This window comes from Oryx dammah, unplaced genomic scaffold (genome assembly GCF_014754425.2).
Source record: "Oryx dammah isolate SB20612 unplaced genomic scaffold, SCBI_Odam_1.1 HiC_scaffold_21, whole genome shotgun sequence".
NCBI lineage: Eukaryota > Metazoa > Chordata > Mammalia > Artiodactyla > Bovidae > Oryx > Oryx dammah.
Genome location: NW_024070205.1, coordinates 16,305,663 through 16,322,464, shown reverse-complemented (window position 1 = coordinate 16,322,464; position 16,802 = coordinate 16,305,663). Strand labels below are relative to the sequence as shown.

Below are 16,802 nucleotides of genomic sequence, written 5' to 3'. Positions count from 1 at the left end.
AACCATTGGCTAAAGTTTGTAGCTGATTGATGTTTTCTTCTCTCTGCCCTTGTATTTATGCTGCTAACATGTACATTAGTTTCTGCACTCTGGGAGTAGCACTTACCCGTTGATATCACCTGGATTACGTCCCCTTCCAGGAACTCCAGGTCTTCTGGCTGGGTAGCCTCGTAACTGAAGAGAGCTACCACTTTGCTCCCTTCCTTAAGCTCAGGTTCTGTTGTCTGGTTATTAGCATCAGATTTTTTGCTTTCTTCGGGTTCATCTGGGAAGCCCTGGTCACCCTGAAATAGTAAAGGGCCTATTTATTAGTTTTCCTAACTTCCTGCCATGGACATTGAACATCACTGAAGGAATCAATCACCAAAATGTCAATGTAGCACCTGGGATATAAACTCAAAGCCAAGTTTGTGATCAGTGCCAGGCATAGACCTGGTGTGTACTTTATGAACACTGGATGGTTGGGTGAAAGTGAAGTTGCTCAGTCATGTCCGACTCTTTGTGACCCCATGGGCACTAGGCTCCTCTGTCCATGGGATTTTCTAGGCAAGAGTACTGGAGTGGGTTGCCTTTTGGGTAAGTGGAACCAAAAGGTCGACAGGACTGTAGATCATCTTAAAATCCTACTGAAACCTTATGTTAATCCCGAAAAGGGTAGGTACAATTGTTAAATTTTCTCACATGGAGAAACAGGTTGAATCACAAGTAAGTAAAAGAACCCAAAGTCAACTCCCAAGTCAACACCTTTTCCCCAGCACCCATAACACTGGGCACCTTGTTACAGAAAGGCAAACTTGTCTGTGCCATCCCAAATCTATTAATCAAGAACTCCCCGTGGGAGTTAACAATCATTAACAAGACAACAAAAAATAATTTAAAACAACAAAATCAACGTTTGCAGTGAAGTAATGCTGAAGCTGAAGCTCCAATACTTGGGCCACCTGATATGAACAGCTGACTCACTGGGAAAGACCCTGATGCTGGGAAAGACTGAAGGCAACAGGAGAAGGGGGCAGCAGAGGATGAGATAGATAGCAGCACCAATTCAGTGGACATGAATCTGAGCAAAATCCAGGAGATGGGAAAGGACAGGGAAGCCTGGCATGCTGCAGTCCATGGGGTCACAGAGTCGAACACAACTGAACAACAAATTCACATTTAGAGCTGAACTAATAGGAATCCTTTCAAGACAGAACTGAAGGGATTAGTCCAAAAACAGATTATTAGAAAAGCTAGAGTGACCTTTCACACTTTCAGGGGACACCTTGCAGGGACACTCACTCGCCCCTGGGTCCTGGGCCTTCCAGCCAGGCCAGCGCAGCCGCTCAGCCGTGGCCAACTCTGCGATCCCATGGGCCGCACATGCCAGGCCTCCCTGGCCATCATCAACTCCCAGAGTCCACCCAAACCCACGTCCATCGAGTCAGTGATGCCATCCAGCCATCTCATCCTCTGTTGTCCCCTTCTCCTCCTGCCTTCAATCTTTCCCAGCATCAGGGTCTTTTCAAGTGAGTCAGCTCTCCACATCAGGTGGCCAAAATACTGGAGTTTCAGCTTCAACATCAGTTCCTCCAATGAACACCCAGGACTGATCTCTTTTAGGATGGACTAGTTGGACCTCCTTGCAGTCCAAGGGACTCTGAAGAGTCTTCTCCAACACCACAGTTCAAAAGCATCAATTCTTCTGTGCTCAGCTTTCTTTATAGTCCAACTCTCACATCCATACACGACCACTGGAAAAACCATAGCTTTACTAGACAGACCTTTGTTGGTGCCAGAGGCACCCGGAAGTTTCAGGTCCAGGGGCTCTACTTCCTGAAACAATTTTCTGAACTCGAACCTCTAAGTTTACTTTGTGGGGTTTACTTAACAGGGCCTTTCTCCAGACCTATCCTCTTTAGTTCTTCCCCATCAAACATTTGTCTTTGATTTGAGTGCAAAGGAGACTCTTCCCTAACTGAGCAGTAACCCCTAGCCAGCTGTGGGGATGAGGGTTTGGAGGAAGGACTCGCTGGGCCCATGGCCTACGTCTGGAATAGCTTTCCTGCTGTGGTCATTTCTATGGTCTCAAAAGTCCACTTGTGGCTAAAAACTAGTAGCTGACCAAGGATTCCCTTAGGAGCTATTCAATTTTATACCCCCTAGGCATATAAAACTGCAGATGCCACTGTTGACAAAGGCTAAAGCAGGAAACAGATAAAAGAGGAACTGAAGTGTCAACGGGACCCCACTTGACAGCTTTGGGTGGTGGGGACTGCAGGTTCATAGTCTCTGTGTCAGGACTCCACAGCTGCCTGATTGTGGGTTGGGAGCTGTTTACTCAGAAGAAGCCCACCAGCTGCCGGGAGCCAGCACGGGAGATCCCACCCATGACAAGGTCATGCGGAGAGACCTGACGGGCAAGGCGGATCAGGACTCGAGGGATCCCCTGGAACTGCTCGAGCATCTACCCCAAAAACCAGAGTCTGTCTGTCTTACTATTTTATTACTTTCACCAACTCCTCTGACATTAACAGGGGCCTATCCCTGACCACCTTTCTCTGAAGAAAATCAACATAGAGTTTTGGTTAATAAGTCTCCTGGGCATAATAAGAGTGTTTCAATTCAAACCCCTCTGATAGCTTTCTAACTTGCCTGACAGGTTTTTCTGGACTTTTTCAACTATGCTTGTGATTGTTTACGGTCTCCCAACCGTGAGAGGCACAGGAAGCTTAAAACATTTACGGTCTCCCAACCGTGAGAGGCACAGGAAGCTTAAAACATTCTAGGAATGTAGAGCCTTTCGAGGAGTTAAAAATCATTAGACTAGAACTGATTTAGGGTTTCATTGTTGAGCCAATACTTGCTGCCAAGTTTTCATATCTTTTATTTGTTGATATAGTTGGTATATAGAGAAAACAGGTAGTAGCCCTGGCATTAGCAACATTAGATCTTTGAGTTAAGTACTTTCTTTGTTGTAACCCACTGCACCTTTGTTCTGTAGGAATGTAACTTTATTTCGTACTTTGAGGGTGATGCAGATTAAAGAAAAAACACTTCAAGGGAAAATGAGTTTTCTGGTTGATTAACATTTATCAAGGAAAAGAGCCATAAAATGTTAACAGGTCTCCTGTCCAGAAGATAATGTAAATTACCTGAGACCTTTTGTATACAGAAAGGTATGCAGAAAGAAAGCCTGGTATCAATAAGGGTCAGGACTGCTGCCCCTGCATGACTCTGCATCTTCCATTATGTAAAACTTAGGGTATATAAGCTCCTTTTGAAAATAAAGTTACGGGTCTTGCACAAGCTTGGCTTCCCCATGTTGTACTTTCTTTCTCTCTTTATCTCTTTTTCAGGCTAATTCCTTGGAGCACAGAGGCTCTCTGCATTCACTTTCCTGCCCGGGCTTCTAAGACCCACGTGAGAGGGAGCCCAAGGCGGGGCACCTTCCGCTATTCAAGAGGGCGCCTGTGGCCTGCGTGAACAGAGCAAGTCTCTTGTCTGAGGCTTTATTGGCTTTCTGCGTAAAGCAAGGAATATCAGCCTATTTTCTCTCCTCTATTCTCTTAACTGCAAATTCTTTCCATATCTCTCTATATATCTATATATCTCTCTCGTCTCACCATCCACACTTCAGATACCCTGGATCCAACTGGGGCTGGACCCTGGTAACCAGCCAGCCTATCTGATTTCTCTGCCTTGCTCATATTCCCTTTAAATTACCAATCCAAAACAAGACCTCACTTATCTTCTTCCCTGCTCACACTACCAACCTAGCACAGCAGTCCAAGGCTACCCCTATCTGGCCCTGTGGTCTTTCCAGCACTGTTCCCACCACTGTCCCTGCCCAACAACACTGAGCCCCTTTCCCACTGTGCTCATTCTTGTGGTCTGCCCTCCTGTTCTCTCCATCTATATCATACATCCATCATAACCTCCTCCACCTTGCTAATTACTATGCACCATTTTCAGGCTAAGCTTCAGGACAATTTCAGCCTCTAGGAAGACTTGTCCCACTTCCCTCCAGCATTTTTGGGTGAGATACCCTCCTGATGTTAGGTAAATGCTTACATAACAGAGTAAAGCATTTGTGTGTCTCCATCAGTTTACTTCACACATGCTTTGTAGTCATCTGCTTGCTCTTCCCCTCATGAAAAAAGGCCTGTGTCTTACTAATTTTTATATCTCCAGTACCTATCTAGAGACGTTAGTGCCCAGAAAATGTTTGTTGAAGAATTAATGTCACTATATAAACGCTGGAAACAACCCAAATGTACACCAACAACTGAAAGAATAAGCCAGTTGTATCCATACAATGGAATACCATTTAGCATTCAAAAGAAACGGACTATTAAAAGAATATATATATACTGTACAATCCACTTATTTGAAATGACATAAAAGACAACTTTGTTGACAGCAGATGGATGATTTTCAAGGACCATTGTTGGGAGGGAAAATTAACATCTACAGCAAAAAGAAATGGCAACCTTTCCTAGGGAGACTAAGGGACAAAGCCCAAGAGAACTAATGTGTAGCTACTTCTAGCCTCAAACTTTGCTCCTGACTCCCTCATTCTTCCTGGAAAGTCAGTTTAACTCTTCTAGACCCCAGGGCCTATAGATAACCTGCCCTTTTACTGTCAGTATACTGAGGTGTTCAAGAGCAGCAGTCGCCAACCTTTTTGGGCACCAGGGACCGGTTTCATGGAAGTGACAGTTTTAACACAGACCTGGAGCTGTGTAAGGTGGGGATGGTTTCGGGATGATCATCGTAAGGAGCACACAACCTAGTTTCTTCACTTGCACAGTTTACTGTAGGGTTTGAGCATCTATGAGAATCTAATGCCGCTGCTCATCTGACAGGAGGTAGAGTGCAGGTGGGCTTCCCTGATAGCTCAATTGGTAAAGAATCTGCCTGCAATGCAGGAGACCTGGGTTTGATCCCTGAGTTGGGAAGATCCCCTGGCGGAGATCCCACTCCAGCATTCTGGCCTGAAGAATTCCATGGACTGTAGCATCCATGGGGTCGCAAAGAGTTGGACATGACTGAGCGACTTTCACTGTCACTTTCAGAGCTCAAGTAGTAATGCAAGTGACGGGGAACATCTGTAAACATAAATGAAGCTTCACTTGGTAATGGCCCTCTCACCTCCTGCTGTGCAGCCTGACACCTAACGGGATGGGAGCCCTGTTCACGAGTATAGGCAGGCTCTGAGTAATGTTGGTCAGGTGGACCTCACTTTGCCTTGTTACCTACATTATAAAACAGGATAACAATACATACCTCACAGAGTTATGGAGGTTGTAAGAATTAATACACAGAGTGCCCTTGGCACAGTGTCCGGCACACAGAAAGTTCTCAGTAGGTGTTTGCTGTTAGTAGAAGGTTGTTATCCAAGTCATCTTCATGAAATAAATGCTCGCTATTTGTTTTTTCACTCCTAAATGTCCTTCCCCATGGAAACTTAAGGTGAAGAATGGCTGTGAACTCAGCCTCAAGCTGGGACTTCATTCTAACCTTGCTTGATCGAGCCCAAACTGTAGGTGTGGCTGCAGATGGAAGGGACCTGAAGCTTTATGTGGGCTCCTGGGCCTGCTCTGCTCTTGTGAGAAAACCTCTCCCGGCTGCACCCCGGGTGAGGATGCCAGAGCTCCAGCTTGTTACCTGCCATGTTCCCAACACCATGCCTAGGTCTAGGCGCCCAGCATGCACTGGGTGAATGCTCGACTGTTGTGGAGGAAGTGGCCTGTTAGAAATCCAGCCTTACAGGCCCTTGGGCACTCACCACGGTGTTCTCACACCACAGCGTCAGGCAGTAGTTTTTCACTTGGGCCCAGGCATCCTTCATGCTGAATTCTGAAAGAGGCACCAGCTCATTGCTGTCCCGAGGACAGTAGCTGGGTAGAGGTAATGAGGAAGAAACAAGTCAGAGAGCAGCAGGGCGGGCCCATCCTCTGGCCCGCAGCGGGCTCCCAGCTGGACCCTCGCGTCTCCCTGTGTGCAGCTCACCTCAGCTTCGTGTGTTCCGGCAGGAGATCCAGCTTCTTAGCCACCATGTCCCGGACCTGGCTGTAGGGGAGCCTGAACTGAGTCTCCATGACCACCGTGTACTTGTAATGCACCTTGAGTGTGTAGGACGTGGGGACACTGAGCTTGACTTCCTGCTGGGAGAGCCAGCAGAGGGAATCTGTGAGTGCCTGAGGCTTCCTCCGAGCAACATACTGAATCCCAGGGAGTAAGTACCCCATGCCGGGGAAAAGCCCAGAAGTGCCTGGTTTCACACTAACATGAGAGGGCCTTCAGAGTCCTGTCCACCAGCTCAACTCATGCTTGGATAAAAATTCCTATGAGTGATACCTGGCCCACCAGCCATGGGCCAGCAGGCAGTGTGTACATGGAAGAGGGGAAGATTGTCAAATGTGGGGGGAGGAGGGGGATCCCTGGTCCTTGAATGTGTGGTAACAACTGGTCTACCCCTTCCTTTGGGGCTCTTTCTACAATCCAAGGAGACCACCCATAGAAATTGTTAGGTGGGCAACCTAAGCTCTTCCTTTCTCTACCACTTGAAATAGTACAAGGAAAAAAAAATTACCTTGGGCTCTTCTTTTCCTTTCTGACCTAAATGGAGAAGGTGAGAATAAAACAAAGGGAGATGATGAATGAACACTCTTGGCTAGCCCCTGCCATACACAAGACGAAACCACTTAGAACCAGGTGCCCACTTTATATGCTTTAACCTGTGGGGTGATTATTAACCTTAATAAACTGGGGGGGGGCGGGAATCATTGGGTAGATGGGAAGGGCAAAGCCATGAACACACAAATGAACCCAGTCTCTGCTTCTAGGGAGCATATAGGTAATTAGCAAAGGACCATCACATCCTCACCAGCCCATGCAGTTAGGGAGGGATCCCAAAGGACACTTATTAGTGCTGCTGGTGTAGTGGTACCATGCAAGATGCCCAAAGGTCAGTGAAAGCAGTGGGCTCCATCGAAACAAAATCAGTGAGTGTGAGATGAGCCAGGAGCCACAAGAAGAAATAACTGCTTATTTTTAATTTGTCCTTTATCTTTTGTATATGTTTTCTAATGTATAAAATATATTAATATAGCAGTACATATATAATTTATGGGGTTTCCCCAGTGGTTCAGATGGTAAAGAATCTGCCTGCAGTGCAGGAGACCTAGGTTCAATCCTATGGTTGGGATTGGTTAGGAAGATCTCATCTTCCCAACCCAAGAAGGGAATGGCTACCCACTCCAGTGTTCTTGCCTGGAGAATCCCATGAACAGAGGAGCCTGGTGGGCTACAGTCCTTGGGATTGCAAAGAGTCAAACATGACTGAGTGACTAAACACATATAATTTATATAAGAAAAGTATGTATAATGATATTCACTATGGAAACAGCAGTGCATGCTCAAAAAAGACCACTGATCTCAAACCCAGTTGATCATTAGAATCACTTGGGATTTTTTTTTTTCTAGAAAAACAGGTTTCTAAGCCTGATTCCAGTCCTTAAAAATCAGAATCAAAGGCCTTTGGTTCTACATTCTTAAAATCTTCCTAGGTTAATATGTGATCCTTGATGGGCCCCTAGACAGAAAATATAAATTCAAGAAAGCTGTCAAAGACATTGGAGGATAATAGGAGAAATTTGAATATGAAATATATAATCTATATTATATAATAATATATAATATATCAACACTATTCTAGATATAACAATTATATTGTGCTTAGGCAGAAGAGCATCTTTGTTCTTAGGATTCAGATGCTGAAGTGTAGGGTGAAGTGTCATGAGTCTGTAACTCAGTTTAAATTGTTCAGCAACTAGAAAAAAAATTATATTAACAAGAGGAGGAGCCCAAGTACATGGTGCAAAATGTTAACAATTACTGAATTGAAGTGAAAGGTATTCTTGTGTTCATATTGTACCATACTTTCAACCTTTCCGTAGGTTTGATATTTTCCAAGTAAAAATAGGGGTGGGGAGCATCCTCAGTGATTCTGATGAGCAGGTGGGCATGACAGTCATTGATCTAGGATCTGGACAAACCACCTATTTAATGCCTCTCTACCAAGCACTTACTCAGGATCTGCTTAACCCGCATTAGTGACCAAAAGTCCATGACTTCCCAGGGCAGCTGTCTCCACATATCAGGAGAGTCTCCCTTTCATGTCTGCCCCTTGGTTCTTTGTCCATCCTCCAGCGCTGTGCAGAGTTTCTTTTCTAGATAGAGCTCCTCAGTCTTTTGAAAAGAACCACTCCACCCCGCTTTGAGGTCAACAGGTGCAATTACTTGAACCTTTCCTCCTGGGATAAGGTCCCACTACTTAATAACTGATTGAGTTGGGATGCTCACAGCCTGCCAGAAAGCAGCTGCCTTTACCCAAGCTCCCTGCATGTTCTGGAGCAGGCAGGGAGGAAGCATTTCTGTCTTCCTGTGTTTGGGGTCGGTGAGTGACACAGGAGAGGGGGCGCTCTGGGGCGTCGTGATCATAAGCTGGGAGAACAAGAAACCAGATTCCATCAGGCTGGGAGAGGAAACCTCCGTGGGGAGGCAGCCTGAAGCACTCCTGCACCCAATCCCGGGATGGTCCTCCAGGGACTCTAACCTGGTGACAACTGGGGTCTTCCAGGAGCACTGGAACTCGGGGGAGCTGGGATATCAGACTCCGGGGAGGTTTCTTCCTGGAGGGGACAGGAAGAGAGGGTGAGAACCTTCATGCAGACACAGTTCTTAGGCAGGGGTAGGAGTCGGGGAGACCCTGCAGACCACCATGGAAGGGAGCCAGATGCAAACGACTTCCTAAGAGTTGGAGGGGTGATGACATTTAGTGGAGACTAAGGGCTGAGAATGATTGAAGGCAGGAGGAGAAGGGGACGACAGAGGATGAGATGGTTGGATGGCATCACCGACTCAATGCATATGAGTTTGAGTAAACTCTGGGAGTTCATGATGGACAGGGAAGCCTGGCGTACCACAGTCCATAGGGCTGCAAAGAGTCAGACATGACTGAGCGACTGAACTGAACTGAAGGAAAGTATTGATTCAGTGGGAAGCAGAGTGGGCCTGGTGAAAACAATCACAGTAGAAATAATAATGAGAAAATAAGAATCCTAACCCTCCAGCTACAAAGCCCTTGCTGCCTAATCACCCCAATTGCTACAATGGAAACCCATTGGAGGCAGGGTAGGACCTTTGTCTAAGCTCGCTCTCTCTCACTCTACACCTTGCCCCTTCAAAAGAAACATGCCACTTTGCATCTACATGGCATTTAGAAATTTTCCAGTCATCTGGACATCATGTCTCTGACCAGGGAGGGCCAACCCCACAGAGGACAACTGGTTGCACAGTCTAGAGACAGGATCTATTGCCATCAGGCATCTGCACTGATCCAACAAAGACCACTCCCCAGGACTGGAAGAAGGGCAGGTCATTGAGACGGGGTGGGTGGGTGGAGGTGGCAGTGGCATTGGAAGCAGTGGCTGGCAAGGTCTGCTCTAATTCAGTGCTCCAAAGCACATTTCCTATGGTGAATGGATTTCACCAGCCAGCACGTTGACTCTTCTTCCGGGTGAAGACGACATCCTGGGAAGACCTAAGTTGTCACATGCTGTAGCTGTGGTCAAGTCACCCTTGACCCGCAGGAATCACAGAGCTGGGGACCCAACAGGACCTGCTGATGCCTCCACTCAGCACGTCTGGATTTTTTCTTTCATCCCTAGGTTCAGCTCTGGGCGGCTGGTACCAACTCAAGGTGGGCTCAGGACTAGTGAGTCCTCAGGGCCTCTTCCTCTCTGCTCTCCTCCGTGGTCTGTCAGTGGTGGGGTTCAGGGTGGGAAGGGAACGGGTCAGCCCTTGGCACTACGTTACCTGGGGCTGCTGCTGAGGATGGATCCGCAGCTCAACTGGTTCAAGGTAGTTGCAGGGAACAAGCCCCTTCTGCAGCGCAGCATCGTGGAGCCAGAAAGCGGGAACAAAGATGCACTGTTCAGCAGCAGTGCAGGACACCCAGAGACGTGGGGAGGGGTGGGGGGACAGGTGAAAGAGGGGGCAGCTGGCCTGCATATAAGGCAGCAGATGCTGCTCCTCAGAAAGCTCTGCCATGTGCTGCCAGGATCCTGTGCCATTAACCACCCACCTCCCATCCTCTGAATACCTGCCCATTGAACATGACCGTAGCCCAGTTATCATTGCACTTCTTCAAGACAAAGACGATGTTCCCTGGCATGACCTGCAGCTCCTCTGGTGTCTCAGGCACAAACCCAAACAACACACGGTGGGCTTCCCCTTCTAGGGCCCTGCGGGATGAGGGTGGGGAGAAGAGGAGGGGTAGACACAAGATACGAGATCCCATCCACCATCTAGCCTGGACCACATCTGCTCCCATGATGCTGTGGGTCAGCAACTACGGACCCGGAGCTGGGAGCCTCACTCCCACCCCTAACTGCCCAGACGACCCTGAGCAGGGAGTTGCCCATCTGACAGCCCGAGAGGACTCTGCATGTGAACGTGCTCCGTAACCACACATGGAGTGGGACAAGAGCTAAACAAACAAACAAACAAACAAACATACCACAACACTCGATGATGCCTTGCAACCCCTGCCCTCCCTTCCCTTCTGAGGAGGAAGGATCCCAGCTGTGCTTGGCCAGTGGCCGAGTCTGGGCGGGGCCCGACCAGATGCCAAGGTGCAAGGGAGAAGGCAGGTGAGAACCCGCTGGGTGAGGAGGTGAGGGGGGTGGGGGAGAAATCCCCTAGAACAGCAGTCCCCAGCCTTTTTGGTACCAGGGGTGGGTTTCGTGGAAGACAGTTTATCCATGAACCAGGGCAGGGGAATGGTTTAGAGATGATTGTGTTTCTTGTGCACTGTGTTTCTATTTTGTGGCAATTTCAGAATATTCCGCCTTGACTTTAGGGGAAGGGTTCCAGCTCCTATGAGAACCTAATGCTGCTCGCCTGACAGGAGGCAGAGCTCAGGTGGTAATTTGAGTGGTGGGGAGCAGCTCTAAATACAGATGAAGCTTCACTCACTCCCTGCCACTCACCTCCTACAGTGCGGCCCAGTTCCTCAGCAGGCCACAGACTGGAACCAGTCCATGGCCCAGGGGTTGGGGATGCCTGCCCTAGAGCCAGCTGGGGCCGTCCACAGGCGAGGGACAGAGAGTAGGGGAGATGGGCCGGGAGGCAGTTGGGGGGTGTGAGGCTGCCTTCCTCTGCGTTACGTAATGTCGTTTCCCCTTTGCCGTTTCCTCAAGGCCTGCTCTGCTCTGCTCTGCTCTGCTCTGGGGCGTCCCATTTGAGCCACTTCAGAATGTGTGACTGCGGCGGGCTGGCCTCTCCAGGCTGGTTCCCTTTCTTTCCCACTCTGCTACCTTCCCTTCGGCCCCTCCTTTTGTCTCCAGACCCTGCATTCATCTCTGTGGTGGAGACGGCCTCCCCCAGCACATGGGGAGCTTAGGGGTGAGCTCATAGGCCCCTTCCTTTTCCTAGATGCTTTGGCACTCTCTTCACTCCTTGTTACAGCCTTCCCTAGTGGGGAAGGGGAAGCTGGGCTTGCTTCTTCACTTAGAGGTAACTCTGAAGAAAGCTGTAGGTTTTGTCATCCTTGGCTCTCTTCTTACAAAAGAACGACTTCTTTTTCTCGAGTCCTTCCTCTTCCTTCTTCAGAAAACATGTGCCCACAGGGAGTGAATACGCGCCCACACAGGAAAGGACACACCGTTCTGGCCTCCCACTCTGCTCTCCCAGCTCCAGGGAGCCTGGTCTCTGAGGGGGCTCCTCCTGAGAGGAGGGCACCCTCCACTCCTCCACCCTGAGGTCTGTGTGCAGCCCTCAGAGGGTGGTGTTCCACAGACACTGCGGTCCTTCAGCAACAACCCCTTGCTCTCTTGGGGCACACTGGCGAGGGGACACGGGGCCACCCCGTGGCTGTGGCCAGGTCACCACTGCAGCCAGAGCTCCATTCCCACCATCATTCCGCCCTAGCCTTGCAAGCAGGAGCAGCCTGATATGCTAGGCTAAATTCTTCACAGTTTGAACCCTGACCCCAGCTTCACCTTCTTCACCCCTTTGTTGCCCTCGGTTCAGGCTTGGGAGTTTGGATATTCTGCATTTTGGTCTAAATCTAGCTTACCTGAAGATCTCTGGGGTTTTCGGCCTGGGTGGAGGCTCAGCTGCCTATCAGACATGCAGGAGAAATAAGGAGGCCAGGACGACAAGGGAAGGAGAGGAGAGAGAACAGACGGTTAACGGTAATTTAAGCCTCCTTCCAAACCAGAACGTTGAAGACTGCATTTCTGGCTCAATTAGAACACTCTTGAGGGAGAAGGCAACCGTGTACCCTGACTAAACACTGGAAAAGAACACCTCCCACCAGCTCTCTGGGCCCAGATTTCACCAGCACAGCAATTTATCTTGAGCCAGACCTGGTTTCTGGAGTTTTAGCTGTCACAGAGCAACATGGCATCATGAGGGTGCTTCTGCCCTTGAACTCTGTCCCCCTCCTAGGACAGTTTTTCAAAGCACTGCTCTATAATTAGCATCTGCTCTACCACACAACATCTGTGGGTAGTTAAAAACCAACTCAAGGGACTTCCCTGGCATTCCAGTGGCTAAGACTCTGTGCTTCTAATGCAGGGGGCAAGGGTTTGATCCCTGGTCAGGGAACTAGATCCCACATGCCATGTGGCCAAAAAAAAAAAAAACCTCTATGCCTGTGGTGATAGTTACACAACTCTGTAAATATACCCAAGATCATTCAGTTGTGCAAGTGAAGTAAGTAAATTGTATGGTGTGTAAATTATAACAATAAAAAATTTAAAAAATAAATAAAAATCAACACAAGGTCCACGGGTCAGGTAAGAATCTCCTTTTAAAGTGTGTTCCCAGTTCTACCCTGAGTACCATGGAGCCCAGTTATCTGGGCTTTTTCCCCTCTGGGAGTTCCCTGGGTGCCCCAAAGCCCAAGGGAGTCCTGCAAGGTTTTCTTCAACTCTCTGATGAAGAGGGAGGTCAAATAATCTTGCCCCTCTTGCTCTCCTCCTCTGTTCCTCTTAGCCTCCGGTGCCCTAGTCTTGGTCGCCTTCTGGGCCAGCGGTCAATTCTCTGACCCTGGGAGGCTGTCAGTGCAGCCCTCAGAGTGACCAGGTGTGTGCACACTGGACCGTGGGACCACCACTCTCAGAAACCCCTCCCTGTGCTCGCGTGGACCGATGCCCCTGCCGATACTGGTTCTGTTGTCACAGAGCTGGAACTGTCCTCAACCGGCACTACCCGCTTCCCTTCACAAGGAAGCGCCGCCTTCACATTCCAGACCCGCTGGCGTCTAGTCTATCTGGAACTGGTCTCTGAGCCCAGCTTGAGGGGAAAGATGGTTCGCCCTGGGGACCCCTGCGCATGTTCCTGAGGGGATTGCTGCATGCAGCCGATGGGTGCAGCCAGAAGAGCTCCCCCTGTGTCCTGTGTCTGAGAAGGGACAAGGAGCAAAAGCCTTGCACAGCTGTGTTTCAGGTTTCTGAGAGAATGGTCAAGGCTTCGGGAGAGACGAGGCATGCTGAGCTCTCTTGGAACTTCAGAGAAGTGAAGGCTGGCATTTGAGGGGGAAATGGAGGGCTGGCTCCTGAGGACTTGAGATGACACCCAAGGATATGATCTTGTTCCCCTTCCAGCTGTGAGATCCCTGACCAAGCATGGCCAGGCAGACACCCTCCACAGACTGAGAGCTCAGCTAAAGGAGCCCTGAAAACGAGGCCGCTCAGCACAGGCACTCTGCCCAAGTTGGCTCTTTCCCAGAGAGCCCTGGAGACCCGTGGAGAAGGGCAGGACCACCTCACCTGTGGCTGCAGGGGGGCAAACCCTGAGAAGCTGTCCTGGTCTACCACAGACGCCACGACCTGAAATTGAGACAGAGAGGTGTGAGGCTGCACTGGCTCTGTGTGCCCGTCCTTGGTTCTCCCCAAGATCCCTTCCTTCCTCTCACCCTGGATCTGCTCTCACAGGGACTTGGTTCCGGAAGTGGACGGTGGCTAAGGATGGGCTTGTCAACCCTTAGGTTAGAAGCTGCCTCCCCAGGGCAGAACCAGAGGCAGGCACCCCTTTCTCCAGGGTCCCCTCGCCCTCACTCCGCAGGGCTCATGCAAGAGGGGACTCGGGACACCGAGTGGCCTCACTCACCGTGGCCTTGCCTAGGTAATCCTTCTTGACCAGCTGAGCCACTTGCCTCTCGTTCGGCCGAAAGAGCCTGCCCGCAGGGATCACTACCGGCTCATACAGCTTCTGTTTCTAAAACACAGAAAACAGTCTTTTCCTATCTGTAAGATGGGGGTGACGACCCTGGTCCCTCACTGAACAGATGTGTGGATTCATTGAGAGAAGCTCGCAAGAGCGCTTTTTCTCCACCAGCAGGGCTGGACTTCTTAGTGTGTCGGGGAGGAGAGTTTGGTTTCATTGTCACCTTATACTGAGACGTCCGTGGGTGCTGTTTGCCCAGCACCCTCTTTTCCCAGAGGGGCTGCCCCCTCCTACTCTGTGCGGCTCAAGTAATGCTATCACTCCTGATGTGGGTGGCCCAGGACCCGAGCGAGGCCCATGACCGTGCTCTCTTGGGGTTGCTGTCCGCAGCCATGGACAGATATATACAGATTGACTTATGCCCCCTTGTTCCTGGTGTTTAAAAATACAATTTAGAACAAGCTTCATCCCTACATGTGCTCAAACTCAACTTCCCACCATTTGTTCCTATAATCCATGCATTTTTTCTTGAGTGCTGCCATGTGTCTGGCCTGGAGCCAGGCTGCGAGAACCCAGGGGGTGAGCAAGCGGGCACAGCCTCTGCCCTTGGGTGCTACCCCCGGGCCCCCACCAGAGCCCCCTTGGAGGGGCGTGAGGAGGGTTCCGCTGCCTCTTCTTCTAGGCCTCAGCTTCTTAGACTTCCACATTCAAGATCCCACAGGGAAACAGACCCCAAGATCAGCATTACCTGGAGCTCAGAGGAGGTAAAAGCACCACATTTTTGCTTCCCAATCGACATGTGCACAGAAACAAATGTGAACCCAAGCAGACCCTCTCACCACCTGCTTCACCAGCGCACTCACCCAAACGCTTTCCATGGCTCTGTCGATTTTGGAATGTCTAGGCTCAGACTTCATGCTCGCAGCCAACGCTAAATGTTCTTCAGCCTTTTTCCATTCCTCCCTCTTGGCATACATGAAAGCAATGTTATATAACACCTAGAAAAGCACAGGCCACAACATAAAGCTTAAGGCTGCTCCAAATCTAGGGACCAGGCAGGGAAGCACTCGCACTTTTTGCTCCTGGAACATTGCCTGGTGGTCTTTCTTCCTTCCCCAGCTCTCCTGGAGATATCTACAATACAGTACAATCAACATTGCTCCTGACTTATATCTAACACAAGGATGGTGTGAAGAAAACATCATGTAATGCAAAACTCCAACATCGTGTGCATTCCTTCAACAACCAAGGAGGTCAGGAGGGGGCTAGAGCTGTTGTGTGGTTTTGGTATGGACAGTAGTGATGTGTTCAAGGCCCCTTGAAGAGCTAGGGATAAAATACATGCTTGTGGCCTCCCAGACCAGTTCCTGCCACTGGTCCTGGGCTCAAAGACTGGACAGATGTGGGATGGAGAGACAGAGGGTTATAGATGCATCGTCCTGCATCCACAGAACCCATTCTAGAACCTAGGAGTAACAAGATGTAATGTAGTCATATGGGCAGGAGGAAACTCTATGAGCAAGAGTTCGCTGGAGTTGGAAAGAGACCCAATACAGACCAAGGGCAACATTTCACCTGGAATGGAAGGAAATCAAGATGGCAACTAACAGGCAGGGTTTACTTTACCTTTTGTAAGATTTTTTTTTCATGTGGACTGTTTTTAAATCCTCTATTGAATTTGTTAAAACATTGCTTCTGTTTTCATTTTTTGGGGTGTTTTGGTCCCGAGACATGTGAACTCTTAGCTCCCTGACCAGGGCTCAAACCCACGCCCCCAGTATTGGAAGGCAAAGTCTCAACCACTGGACCACCAGGGAAATCCTTAACTTACTTCTATTTAATGACAGTGTAGCCAGTTCTTAGGGCTCCTCACATCATGTATGGAGGATGACTAAGTGACTAGGAGCTGCTGCAGGCTTCTCACAGGTCAGAGTGATAGGAGTCACAGCCTGATGCCCTGGGGTGGAGTGTGGGCAGTTCTCCAGGGCTTCAGAGAGGACGTACAGCTGGTCACCTGAGGCCTGGTTGGAGAAGGGGATTGTTGGCCTTCTAAGCAGTAACGCATGGAGGCAGTGCAGTAGAGGGACCCCAAGGCTATTTTCTACTATGTAGCCTCAGTTTCATTATAAAATGATGATAATAATGTTTCCTGCCTCCAGATTTTTGTAAGAAATGAAGAATTCATGTAAAGCACTGAGTTTCATTGTTTGGCACGTGACGGGTGCTTTAGAGCTCTTCATTACTATGCAGAACTATCTTGGGACTTGCTGGGAGGCTGAGCACAGAGGTCTTGCCTGCCTTCTCAGGGAAGGTGACAATGCCCATGTGGTTTGGGGGAAGGCCACAGGGCTGAATTTGCTGACTGATACCATCTGGGGATTCTTTGTAGTCAGAAAGCTAAACCTATGAAGAACTCAGGGCTCCTGGAAATCAGTGCTGTCTGTCGTCTTTATCATGACCATTGACATGATTTACTGACCATCACTATGGGCCAGGCACTTTATCTGCATTATCTCTAAGCCACACAACCACCATACAGGGTAGGGGCCTCACTTCTGTGCTTCCAGAATCCTTCCCTA

The 16,802-nt window shown here is 49.3% G+C and overlaps 1 protein-coding gene across 2 annotated transcripts in view; it reads right to left on the bottom strand.

Moving 5' to 3' along the window:
• The window catches only part of NCF2 (neutrophil cytosolic factor 2), a 42,171-nt gene that overhangs the window by 5,077 nt on the left and 20,292 nt on the right, over window positions 1-16,802 (bottom strand). The window contains exons 4-14 of one of the 2 annotated variants that reach the window (XM_040263833.1): window positions 15,087-15,221; window positions 14,167-14,274; window positions 13,827-13,886; window positions 12,128-12,171; window positions 10,151-10,292; window positions 9,865-9,933; window positions 8,603-8,678; window positions 6,578-6,603; window positions 5,995-6,146; window positions 5,771-5,882; window positions 107-284 (exon numbers count right to left, since the gene is read on the bottom strand). In XM_040263833.1, coding sequence (XP_040119767.1) covers window positions 107-284; window positions 5,771-5,882; window positions 5,995-6,146; window positions 6,578-6,603; window positions 8,603-8,678; window positions 9,865-9,933; window positions 10,151-10,292; window positions 12,128-12,171; window positions 13,827-13,886; window positions 14,167-14,274; window positions 15,087-15,221 — 1,102 coding nt within the window. Of the gene's footprint in view, window positions 1-106; window positions 285-5,770; window positions 5,883-5,994; window positions 6,150-6,577; window positions 6,604-8,602; window positions 8,679-9,864; window positions 9,934-10,150; window positions 10,293-12,127; window positions 12,172-13,826; window positions 13,887-14,166; window positions 14,275-15,086; window positions 15,222-16,802 lie in introns of both variants that reach the window. The other variant, XM_040263831.1, reaches the window with a different exon arrangement.